We start from the raw sequence: 12478 nt of genomic DNA on the forward strand, positions 1-12478 counted from the left end.
AACATATCTAATTGAGAAGAAATACTTCTAAAACTCCATCAACAATCATAAATCTCAATGAAAATAATACATGTGTTCAACAACACTCATACACACAAATATATATATATATATATATATATATATATATTCAAAACTCAAATCATCCTCTTTTCCGTTGGAGTAGATTCCAAATGCAGTAGTGAACAACAACAATGCAACGCATTAGCTTCGTATTACGTTTGGGACGGATCGAATCTCACAAACATATCCAAATTACTTTCCTCTTCACTATCCTAAATCCAAATCTACAATCCTCAAATCACCAATCCAGACTCTGTTTAGCGTGATTCCAGAGTCAATGTCCCCTTCTTATGTGCTTGCAATGGCGAACTAGGGTTTCTAGGTCACGAGTTCGTTTACGAGGTCCAATCAGAGGAGACCTACAATTTGATTGCTGAGAAGAACTATGCGAGTCTCACTACTGTTGAGATGTTGCAGAGATTTAACCGGAAGCTCTTCAGACCGCACACGCAACGGCCTCCGCAAAAAACTGAACGATTCGATGAATTGTTTCACAGATATCCGGCAATTTATCACGGCTGAGTACAAAGAGACAGTTGAACGACGATACTACACAGTGACAGGTGAAAAGACGGATGAATCAACGATCGATTGGTTGATTGCGACGGGAGAGAGTGAGATGTTTTTCCAGAAGGCAATTCAGGAGCAAGGGAGAGGGAGAGGGAGAGGAAGAGTGATGGAGACACTACGCCAAAATTGGGCTTTAGCGACGGCTTTTTACCGCCGTTAAAGGCTGTAAAACCGCCGTTAAAGCCTTTAACGGCGGTATTAACGGCGGTTTCGTTACCGCCGTTTATGCGTGTGTCGGAAAAAGTGAAACCGTCGTAAAAAGGCAAATTACCGTCGTTAAAAGTCGACCAAAAACGGCGGTTTTTTACCGCCGTAAATAGGTTCAAATTTTTCAAAAAATAATTCTTTCTTCTTGCACTCCCCAAGTTTTGAACCCAAGACCTCTCATCCACCAACACCAACCACTCTGCCACAGCCACTCTTCATGAAATATATTCCCTAAATAAATATTTAAACATTACTTTTACTTTATTATAGATGGTTTCGCCGGAGCTCGCTGGAGTTTCGCCGAAGCACGTCGGAGTTTCGCCGGAGCTCCGCCGGCAAAGACCGCCGTCATTAACAGCGGTAATGATTGGGCATTAGCGGCGGCTTTGTTACCGCCGTTAAAAGTGGCACTACAACAAAAAACATTTTTGGTGACACTTTTTAGCAACCAAACAAAAATTTAGTTGCCAAAGATACATGATTGGCGACAGAATATTTGTGGTCACTAAAAAATAGACTTTTGGCGACGAATTTAGAATTTTGGTCGCTATTGATTTTGGCGCCAAGTGAATTTCTTGCGCGGGAGCGCGAAAAATTTTTTAGCGACCAAATTAATTTATAGCGACGGAACATTTAGTCGCCAATTGTATTTGTTTGGCGACAGACATTCCTTGGTCGCTAAAAATCTGAATAATATTTTTGGCAACCAAATTAATTTGGTTGCCATTAAATTATTTGTCTTTACAAATTTTTTATTGCCCAAAATTGTTGACAAGTGAATAAACAATTTGGTACAGACAAATAATTTATAGAAATAATTTGTACTCTTTAAAGACAAATAATACAATTATTAAAGACAAATAATTTCTATAAAGACAATTATTCCTATAAACAATGTTTGCCAAAAATATAGAAATAGTTTGTTACAAATATTTGTTGATAAAAATAATTTATAGTAATAATTGTATAGAAATTTGTAGCAAATTAATAATTTCTATACAAATATTAATTGTTACAATACAAATATTAATTATTTCTATAAAGACAAATATTAATATGTTTTCTATACAAATATTAATTGTTACAATAATTTCTATACAATTATTTCTATATTTCCATACAAATATTAATTTATTAATTTGGACCAATCTATTAATTTGTCTATAAAAATATAGAAATAATATGTATAGAAATTTGTAAAAATATAGAAATAATTAATTTGACAATTATTTCTATAAAGACAAATAATTTATAGAAATAATTTGTATTTTTTAAAGACAAATAATACAATTATTAAAGACAAATAATTTCTATAAAGACAATTATATCAATAAACAAAGTTTTTTTATTTTTTACCAAATTATTAAAGACAAATAATTTAAAGACAAATTAATTTGTATTTTTTTTTTTTTACCAAATTTTTTATTGCCAAAAAATGTTGACTAGTGTATAAACAACCAATTGACCTAACTTCTTATCATTTTCTCATCAATGTGAAACGGCACACAGCACAGAGTGATCGGCGGCAGCACTTCTCAGGTATGTTCTTCTTCTCTTCTTCTTCTCTTCTTCTTCTCTCCCTCTCCTTCTCCCTCTCCTTCTCCATCTCCTTCTCCCTCTTACTCTCTTGCGCCGCTGAATGCGAAAGGCACAACAGTGCTCGATCGGCGGCAGCAGATCGCAACCCTTGTTGGATCGCTGCTCTGTTCTCTTCTCTGTCTCTAACATTGTGAATGTAGTCCCTCTCCCTCTCCCTCTCCCTCTTGCTTTCTCGCGCAGCCGAATGCCAACGACATAGCAGTGCCGGGCAGCACCAGATCGGCAGCAGATCAGCAGCAGATCGTGACCCTCTTTTTGGGTCTTTGCTCTGTTCTCTTCTCTGTCTCTAATATTCTGAATGTAGTCCCTTTTCCTCTCCTAGGCTTTCAATTGGGTTATATGATAGAGAGTAAGAGAATGTCCCCATTGAGTTATTTTTCGATTGAGTTATTTTTCCAAAAAGTTCACTAACTAATCACTTCATTATTATTGACAAGCTTGTACACATGCATGCATATTCACACATTGAATACATGTTTTGATTGTGTGACCATAAAATGAGGCCAAAATGAATGAGTTTGTTGAATGTTTCTCAGTTTGAGAATATAGAGCATTGAGAGGGAAGATGTTTTTCCACTGTATGATATTTTAATACTGTATATAGTGGGGGATATAGATACCCTTCTGGGAGTAAAAAATGCCTTTGGTCACTAACATGGATAAGAAGAGATGATTGGAGAAACACTTTTTTAGAGACTCATAATCTCATGTCGTTGAATGAGAAATCGGGTGTCCGTTGTGTTTTGTACAGAACAGGGGTTGCTATGACTCTTACTAGGTCTGACTCCAAACCTATTAAGATTATCTAAATTGTTCGTTTTCTATTATTTGTCAAGCATATTATTTATGTAAAAATCAAATTGATCGAACATTGATTACCACATGATGATTGAATAAAATTTTATTTTATTTTCAAAATGAATTATTTTTCAAAATCACATTGTTTTTAATATAAATGTGATCTCTAATCGTATAACTATCAATATATCTTATCAACCTAATTATTTTATAACTATCAATACATCTTATCAACTTAATTATGTTTATAAATTATGAATTTGTTTGGCATGACCTATTGTAACACACTTTTTTATCATTTTATTGTTTTTGAGTCGTATCACCTCTTTACATTTCTACATATCTTTTTATAAAAAAAATAAAAAATATACTTATTTAGATTATTCTAAACCATCCTTATATATTAAAAAGTTATTACATAATGAAAAGTGCAAATCATGTTGATGGGTTTAAGTGAGTCACACTAAATAGCCCTTTGCTGACCCGAAGCGACATGGCTTGGTAGGCTCCCCATGAATGAGGGGTGAATTGGGGTACAAGTACAAGTTGCTGGTTGGCAAATGATACTATTACTCCTGTAATTTAAGTGAAACAGCACTTTAATTTTCCTTAAAATTATAAAAATTAGAATAATATTTCATTTAAACTATAGAATTAATGATATAATTTTTCTATAATTTATTTTGAATTTCATTCTAATCTTTGTAATTTTGTACATGATTTTTTTAATTCAAAATATGATAACACAGTCAGATGGGGTACATTATAATATAATTAAAAGTGTAAAAATTAAATTAAAATTATAAGAATAAAAAATAGAAAGACTAATGATGTAATCTAGCCTTGCTGATATTACTACCAAAAACACACTTTTTAATTTTATTTATATTTTTTTAATAAATTCAAACCAAAAACACACTTTATTAATTGGTCGAACCGACACAAACATTCATACCGTTTTATTTTGTTCAAGACAAAGATTTCACACCCCACTGTAGAACACCACTGTCCCAAACCTAGCAGTGTTCGTAGATAATATACAATGAAGCTATTACAATTATTGATTTATTAACTTATTGTTTTATTAAAATAATTTTGTATTTTTATAAGAACACATACTATAAATAATATACATCTTCTTTTGTTGAAAACCATCTTCTTTTCCTTGTGTTTGACCAAAAAGCATTGAAGTGGAATAAGTACATCCACCATCTTCTTTTCCTTGTGTTTGACCAAAAAGCATTGATGTGTTTTGGGACATGTTGATTGAACCTCACTTTTCATATTTTTACGGATGATATCTCCTTTTAAGAAGTACAATAATTTATTTAGGTGTGTAGGTGAATTGTTTATTTTGCGCATATCCATGAGTGTCCTTATACGTTATTTGACATTCATTTCATGCCCATATCTCTTCATTAATTTCATGTATAGTGCGATTTTAATTTAAAATTTGATTTACAATTATCAATTATTATAGGTTATCGGTTAATGCAGAGAGATAAAAAAGCTGCACTCGTTCGTTGGGGGCAATTACTACATCAGGTAATCTTTGACTATTTGTTAAGGCATTTTTAATTTATTTAGAGAAGTTTGACACTTTTTTATTAAATTTGTGGGTATTAGAGGATTCACTTAATTGTATTCTTAGGATTCACTTATTGTATTCTTAGTTTCGTTTTACTATTGTGAGCATTCATGATATAACAAACAATTAGATGATCCAAGGAACTATTTGATATATAAATAAGATAAGCCCAAATATGCTAATTAGGGGGTGGTTGTTGTGTTTTGCTACAAAAATCTCAATTCCATGTCTAACTCAACAAATAAATAACTCAAATTGCTAAAATAAATGAATATGCTTTTACAAAAATAACTAAACTAATATGTAACAATTTGAAGACCATAATTTATATAGCAATTATAATTTATGTATCTATGTCATCACTTACTATATAATTCTTTTTCACTCTTTACTCTACATTGCATGCTTTACTTGAATAGTAATTCTTGTTTATCAATTATTATTGTTAGTACAACTTGTCAATAAATTACACATACCTAATTTAGTTAAAGGTATATATCTATGTCATCACTTACTATATGATTCTTTTTCACCCTTTATTCTACATTGCATTTCCTTTTTTTTTTCTTCTTTTTTTTTTAAAAAATTTAGTTAAATGACATAGGACCACTTACCTATTGAATATTAGTGTACATAGTGATAAAGGAATTTCACATAACATTGGCTTTGTAGGTGACCAAATATGGACAAGAGTTGGATGTTACTTAAGAATAGAATGAGTTCCCAGTATCGAGATAGGGTAAAGGCTTTTGTTCAGTTCGCAATGTTAAATGTAGGGCCAAATGGTAAGATTCGTTGCCCTTGTATGGACTGTTTGAATTGTGAACAACACACTAGTAAAATTGTGGAGTATCATTTGGTCGTGAAAGGAATGTCCCCTTCTTATAAGACTTGGGTGCATCACGGGGAATCTGTTCCCATGAATGAATCTCATGCATTGAATGATGACGACCACAATGACTTTGGAAGTGTTGGGGACAGAATGGAAGAAGATATAGACAGAGATCAAGATGAATTCCTAAATTTGTTAGAAGATGTTTACATGGGGACTATCATGAATGATAATGAAAATGAGGGGGATGAAGAAGACGATGACGATGATGTGGCTAACAATGTTGAAGGAGAGGATGTGCGCAACTTCAATAAATTATTGAATGATGCTCAAAGAGAGTTGTACCCTGGGTGTCGTAAGTTTTCTGTTTTAAAAGAGGCGTTACACCTAAAGAAAGGAGTTACACCTAAAGAGGCGTGCCAATGGATCATTTGAAAAGCCCCCAGCATTGTACACTTTGTCCTCGGATGAAAGACATGGTTTCTGTGAGTTTTTGAAGTCAATTAAGTATCCTGATGGTTATGCGGCAAACATCTCAAAGTGTGTAAGCACAAAAGGTGATAAGTTAACAGGCCTAAAAAGTCATGATTGTCATATCCTTCTACAGCGACTGCTTCCCATTGGAATGCGTGGATATCTTCACAATGATATATGTGTCACATTATTTGAGTTGGGAAATTTCTTTCAACAGCTTTGCTCGAAGACATTGAAGGTGAAGGATTTGGAAAAATTAGAGGATCGCATAGTACTCATATTATGCAAGCTGGAGAAAATTTTCCCACCGGCGTTCTTTGATGTGATGGTCCATTTAGCCATTCATTTGCCCCATGAAGCCATTCTTGGTGGGCCTGTGCAATATCGGTGGATGTACCCCATTGAAAGGTACTTACTAGCTTCTTAATATATAAGAATAGTTAAATTGTAGCACAAACTGTATATATATTTATGAAAATGCGAGTATGTGTAATAAAAGTATTCTATTGTTTGTTTCATAGGCTACTTGGAACTCTAAAAGGGTATGTTGCAAATCGAGCCCGTCCAGAAGGTTCGATCGCAGAAGCTTATATTGTCAAGGAGTGCCTCATATTTTGCTCAATGTATCTGGGTGGGGTCGAAACTGTATTTAATCGAGAGGAACGAAATGTCGATGTTCGTGTGCATGAGTCTGGGTTAGAGGTCTTCACGCAAGATGTTCGTCCTTTTGGGCTATTGACAAGGGCTTCTGATGTGTCTCCAAAAGAACGTGAAATGGCTCATTGGTTTGTCTTGAATAATAGCCTTGAGTTGGACCATTATCTAGAGTACGTTTTTTTTTTTTTTTTTGGGTGCAATTATGTTTTCAATATAATATGTTACTTATCAATCATATGTTTGTAAATAGGCAACACAAAAACCTTTTAGAAAATCAAGGTGCATGTGACATCACGAAGAGACAGAAAGAGGAATTTCCCAAGTGGTTCAAAGAACATGTAAGATATAAGCCTAAACTTTATTGAGTTATACTTACATTAACACTAACATAATGATTGAAATTGATATGTCATTATGTAGATGAACCATTTACGAGCTCAAGGATTACCAGAAGCAACTGATGAATTGTGGTCATTAGCAAATGGTCCTAGTAGCATAGTTAATTTGTATTCAGCTTGCATTTCCAATGGTGTTCGATTTCATAGTAAGGATCGTGACAATCGTCGTAAAAGCCAAAATAGTGGGTTGGTTGTGGAAGGGGAGCATGAGGGACAAACAATTGACTTTTATGGGTACTTGAACAGAGTGTGGGAGATGCATTATATACTTGGACATCGAGTTGTTTTATTCCAATGCGAATGGTTCAACACCGGTAGCAACAGAACATTACACACTGATGCACATTTCACAAGTATTGATGTCAAAGGTCGATGGTATAAAGATGATCCATTTGTCTTACCAAGTCATGTGAAGCAAGTTTTCTACGTTGATGATACAAAGTTAGGTGGACATTGGAAAGTCGTAGAAAGGCTACAACATCGAGGAATGTGGGATGTACCAGAACAGGATGACGTTGAACCTGATAATGTATTCCAACAAAATGAAACAACTGATGTTGTCCCAATTAGCGTTGCAGACCCTGTCACAATCTTACTTCATAGGAATGACATTGATCCTCAGATTATCCCAAGTGAGGTGGTTTTAGAATCAGTTAGTCGAGCACATGACGATGGTGTTGATGATGAAGAGACATGCGATAACGAAGATCATTACTAAGAGCATTGTCACTATCCGAGAAGATGAGCTATATAGCCATTATGATTGTAATATAGATTTTGACATGGAACTTTAAATTTTTATGTTTTGTATGACACTGTTGTTTAGGTGCCGTTCTTGTCTGAGTTTGAGCACAATGATTATCCAAGAATATGTTTCAATGTATCTATGTTTGTGTGTGTCCCTTTCTCTTTCTCTTTCTCCATTTTTCTTTGTTTCTTATGCCATGTTATTGTTTAGTTATCACTTATGTGCTGATATTGGTTCTATTATACATCCATTGATGTTAATGTAAATGCTTATTTTACATATGCTTCACACATGTAATTGTTGAGTTGTTGTGGTAGATGGCAGGCCCTAGTAAAGTTAGAAGCGCAGCATCATCTAAAGTTGGTTTACCTACTCAGCAAGCTCCAGCTAGAGTTGCTGCCCCTATTGAACATGCACCAGCAAACTTAACTCCATCTGCTCAAAGTGTACCATCTACAAATGCTCGACGTATCCAGGCTGCACCATCTACAAATGCAACTACTACTCAGGTTGTACCATCTACAAATGCAACTACTACACAGGCTGCACCATCTACAAATGAAGGTACTACCCAGGCTGCACCATCTACACTTACTTTGCGTACCCGTTCTACACAGGGAAGGGGTCAGACTCGAGGGAAGAGCATAGCGCATCTCATAGCTAAAAATGGTGGCAAAAAACTTCCTGTTTGGGTCCCTGCAGATGCCAAGGTACCAGTAGGGCCTTATGCCACTCCATTTGCAAATGAAGTTGGGTTGCAAATAAGGATGGCTGCACCTATAATTGGCATGAGTAAGTGGGATAAGATTGACAAGATTCATAAAGCCCCAATCATTCAGGCAGTTCGGGTACTTGTATTTGTTGTTTTTAAAATAGTTAGATTACCACCTTCACTTACATTTTAATATTAATAAAACTATTCATATATTTGCAGGATAAATTTGAGATTGTTGATTATGATGAGGATAAAGAGGTTCGGAAAGCAATCGACAAGAAGTGTAAAACCCTTTACAAAAGTTGGCGTAACAAGATGAAGACGCATTACTCAAAGTTGGTAGAAGCTGGTGTTGACCCTTACACTAAGCCATACAAAGGGGTTGACCATGAGGCTTGGGTATACATGATTAATCATGTATGGCTTAATAGCGATCATCAGGTAAAATTTCATAACTTAAAGAAGCGTGTTTCAATTTCAATTTAATTTTACTAATCATTTACTTTTGTAGGAATTGGCTGAAAAGGGGAGGAATAGTCGATCGAAATTACCATATAATCATACAATGGGCTCTAAGTCATTTCAAGCTGCAATGTATAAAGAGGTGATACATTTAATATATTTGAAAGTGTGATTGAGTTAAAATTAATTATGTATACTTACTTTTAAATTGATGGAATTAGGGTACTGCGAAGGTTGACATTGTAGACTTCTACAAAGATTCCCATTGGAGCAAGAGAAAGGCAGATTGGATAGCTCCAATATGTGGTGAATTACATGTAAGTATGCCAATTAATATAATTACATATTTATGTAATTGGTTATATTTGTTAAAGTTGTTTAAAAATTGATAGGAAGCTTTGAAAAAACGACGTGAAGAGTCTTTGAAGCCTAGGGCAATACCTTTAACTCAGGAGCAGCTGTCAATTGAAGTTCTTGGAACGAGTAAATCAGGATACATAAAGGGCTTCGGAGTTGGTCGAAACCCATCCTCATCCAAATCTTCTGTTAGTACACAAGCACATGTTGAGGTGGTTTCGAGCCTACAAGAACAAATAGAGTCATTGAAGAATTTGGCTGAGGTCCAGCAAGAACAAATTGCAGCCCAGAACTTGGTAACACAAGAGCAAGCTAGAAAGATTGAAATGCAAAACAAAAGGTTTGAAGAGATTGAAAAGTTTATGAGGATGCACAAGGATAAGGCAGACATGCAGGTTGATGAAGATGATTGTTCATCAGAGGAATTTTATTGACAGCTTGCTCTGTAAGTATACTTTTCAGAATTTAATTTTCAGATCACTAAAAACACTTCACTTAATATATTTGTTAAAACAAGCTGCTGCTATGATGCTCTTCAGTTGGCTAGTTTGCTTTATTTGTTGATGTATTGTTCTTCTTGTTGCTGGTTGATTAAGTTAGAGTAATATAAATTGAAAATAAGTTGGAGGAATAGGCTAAAATGGTTGGTTGAGATGCAAGAAAAAGTTGAATGATGACCATAAATAAAAAATGTTAGCTTGATTGGTAACAACTACACCTAAATGGTTAAATGAGTTCTTCAACAATTCTCTTTCTTTCTTGTAATATAGTGAATAATTTTCCTTTTGTTCTTATTGTAGCAAAAACTCTCTCTTGCAATGAATCTATAAGATCATCTGTTTAGCATTTGAATTTTCATCACTCTTTAGTTCATTTTTTAAGTGACTCTAAGCTTCACAGCATAGTAAAAGGTAATTAGAATAGAGCATGCATCCACATTGAAATGGACACTAATGAAAATCTTCATTGGGCTAAGCTGCCTTTTCTACTTTGTCATGTCAATGTAGGACAACATTTTTGAAACTGCCTTGAACAGGATTTCTAGCAGATTTAGGTGAACAAAATATTATTGGGCTATGTACTCAGTTGGCTACTATCTATCTATTGGCCGTGATGGCTATTGTAGGTTTAATGCTAGTGGGTTTGTATGGTGGGATGTGTGGGTTTAGAGAGGAACTAGAGAAAAGAAAATAAGAGTTTAGGAAGGAGACTAGTAGAGTTTAGGAAGGAACTAGAGTTTAGGAATGAGAGTTTCAAAGAAAGGATGATTTATTATCCCTATGTTTTTGAGATTGCTGCTATATTTTGTTTTAATCTAGGGACTAAAGATGTGGTTTAATTTCATTATCCCAATGTTAAACTCTTATTATGTTTCCTAAGAACATTATAATGCTATACTAGAAATGTCACATATCTCATAATTTGACCTTCATGTAAGTAAAAGCAGCCTCAAGTTTAAGATTTAGGTCCTTCTGATTTCAATTTAGTCATGAAAGTAAAGTTAGCACTTTGGATTACATCTCATTGCAGTGATAGCTCCTACTCAATTGATATTTGCTCTTGTTTTGGAACCTTGAAATTGGATTTCATCAGTATTCCATAATGACATAATTTGAGTTAGGTTTTGGTTGGACAACATGTGACTGGTTTACAAATTTATAGAGATATTGCTTGTAATTAGTTCATATATGCCAAGTTTAACTGGTGAATTATGTGTTACTTTTTGATTTTGGTATATTGAAATTTTGTAATTCACCGTAGGAAAATTTTCTCTCAATTTGTTCATCTATAATGTGAAACCAATGTTTTTAGACCAAGACCTTTATTATTAACATTTTAACATTATAATTTTTTTTTTCATATGTTTGACAGATTGGCAATGGATCGAATATAGTTCGGGGAGCATCAAAGGATTACATTTTGAATTTTTGGATATATTTTGTCATAGGTTTTTGTTATGAATTTGCAAACTTGGAAGGTTTTTTGGATTGGCAATGGATGAATTATAGTTCGGGGCGCATCAAAGGCTTACATTTTGAATTTTTGGATATATTTTGTCATAGATTTTTGTTATGAATTTGCAAGCTTAGAAGGGCTTTAGGCATTACATGTTTGAAGTTTGGGATTGTAAGAGATTTGTACTTGAATTGGATGTTTTGGATTTGATATGTTGTTTATATTTAATATGGTATTACTTTTGAATTTAGTTTATATTTTGGATGCTTTGCGCAAATGTGTTGATTTGAATTATATTTTGCTTATGTTTATAGGTTTATGAATGATGTATTGAACAGGGAAATTGTTAAAAAAAAATTATTTATAAGTTTATGAATTATGTATTAAACAGGGAAATTGTTAAAAAAATTATAAATAATGAATTTTTGGTGACAGGTTTTTTTAGTTATAAGTTTACTTTTGGTGACATTTTATTTATGTTGCTGAAAGTATGTGTCCATAATTTTTTTAGCGACTCAAAACTTGATTGGTCGCCAAAAGTTTTAACATTCAACAACCAATTCTTTTAGTCACTGAAAGATATTTTTAGCGACGCATTTATATGTCGCTGAAACTTAATATGTCATCAGCTAAAGGCTATTTTTTAGTGACTAAATGTTACTTTATGGCGACGAAATTTTAGTCTTTTGGCGACGAAAGTATTTGGTCGCCAATTTATTTATAAAGGCAACCAAAATTGATTTGGTCGCCAAAGCATTTAGTGACAGGGCTTCAGCAACCAATTTTGTTCATGTCGCGGATACTTTCAGCAACCAAAATTACACTTTTGGTGACCAAAAAATAGGTCGCTAAAAGTGTTTTTTTTTTGTAGTGTGGGCATTAACGACGGTTTCGTTACCGCCGTTAAAAGTGGGTTTCATTACCGTCGTTAAAGACACTTTTAGTGGCGGTTTTAACGGCAGTATTAACGGCGGTTTTCGTTACCGCCGTTAAAAAAACCGCCGTTAATGCCCTGTTTTGGCGTAGTGAGATGACAATGGAGATTCAAGAGAGG

General features: G+C 34.0%; 2 protein-coding genes across 2 annotated transcripts; both read left to right on the forward strand.

The window, feature by feature from the left end:
- Positions 1-448: 448 nt before the first annotated feature.
- LOC114293446 (uncharacterized) lies at positions 449-11495 on the forward strand. Its single transcript, XM_082914558.1, has 9 exons — positions 449-677; positions 2287-2379; positions 4718-4782; positions 8252-8782; positions 8869-9090; positions 9161-9253; positions 9333-9428; positions 9504-9913; positions 11341-11495. Exons 1-8 carry the CDS (start codon positions 449-451, stop codon positions 9900-9902), a joined length of 1728 nt encoding a protein of 575 aa, XP_082770684.1. The 3' UTR covers positions 9903-9913; positions 11341-11495.
- LOC114296355 (uncharacterized) lies at positions 5508-8069 on the forward strand. Its single transcript, XM_082869642.1, has 5 exons — positions 5508-5954; positions 6055-6539; positions 6653-6958; positions 7039-7126; positions 7209-8069. Exons 1-5 carry the CDS (start codon positions 5508-5510, stop codon positions 7902-7904), a joined length of 2022 nt encoding a protein of 673 aa, XP_082725768.1. The 3' UTR covers positions 7905-8069.
- Positions 11496-12478: the final 983 nt, after the last annotated feature.

The sequence above is a fragment of the Camellia sinensis genome, chromosome 1 (genome assembly GCF_055761805.1).
Source record: "Camellia sinensis isolate YWXY chromosome 1, ASM5576180v1, whole genome shotgun sequence".
Classification (NCBI taxonomy): domain Eukaryota; kingdom Viridiplantae; phylum Streptophyta; class Magnoliopsida; order Ericales; family Theaceae; genus Camellia; species Camellia sinensis.

Bases quoted from the DNA above. Each gene is read 5' to 3' on its own strand.
- LOC114293446 (XM_082914558.1), top strand. From the start codon at position 449: ATGCGAGTCTCACTACTGTTGAGATGTTGCAGAGATTTAACCGGAAGC. The intron at 9,254-9,332 runs GTGATACATTTA...TGATGGAATTAG, and splicing joins AAGCTGCAATGTATAAAGAG to GGTACTGCGAAGGTTGACAT. The intron at 9,429-9,503 runs GTAAGTATGCCA...AAAAATTGATAG, and splicing joins CAATATGTGGTGAATTACAT to GAAGCTTTGAAAAAACGACG.
- LOC114296355 (XM_082869642.1), top strand. From the start codon at position 5,508: ATGGACAAGAGTTGGATGTTACTTAAGAATAGAATGAGTTCCCAGTAT. The intron at 6,540-6,652 runs GTACTTACTAGC...TTTGTTTCATAG, and splicing joins TGGATGTACCCCATTGAAAG to GCTACTTGGAACTCTAAAAG. The intron at 6,959-7,038 runs GTACGTTTTTTT...GTTTGTAAATAG, and splicing joins GAGTTGGACCATTATCTAGA to GCAACACAAAAACCTTTTAG.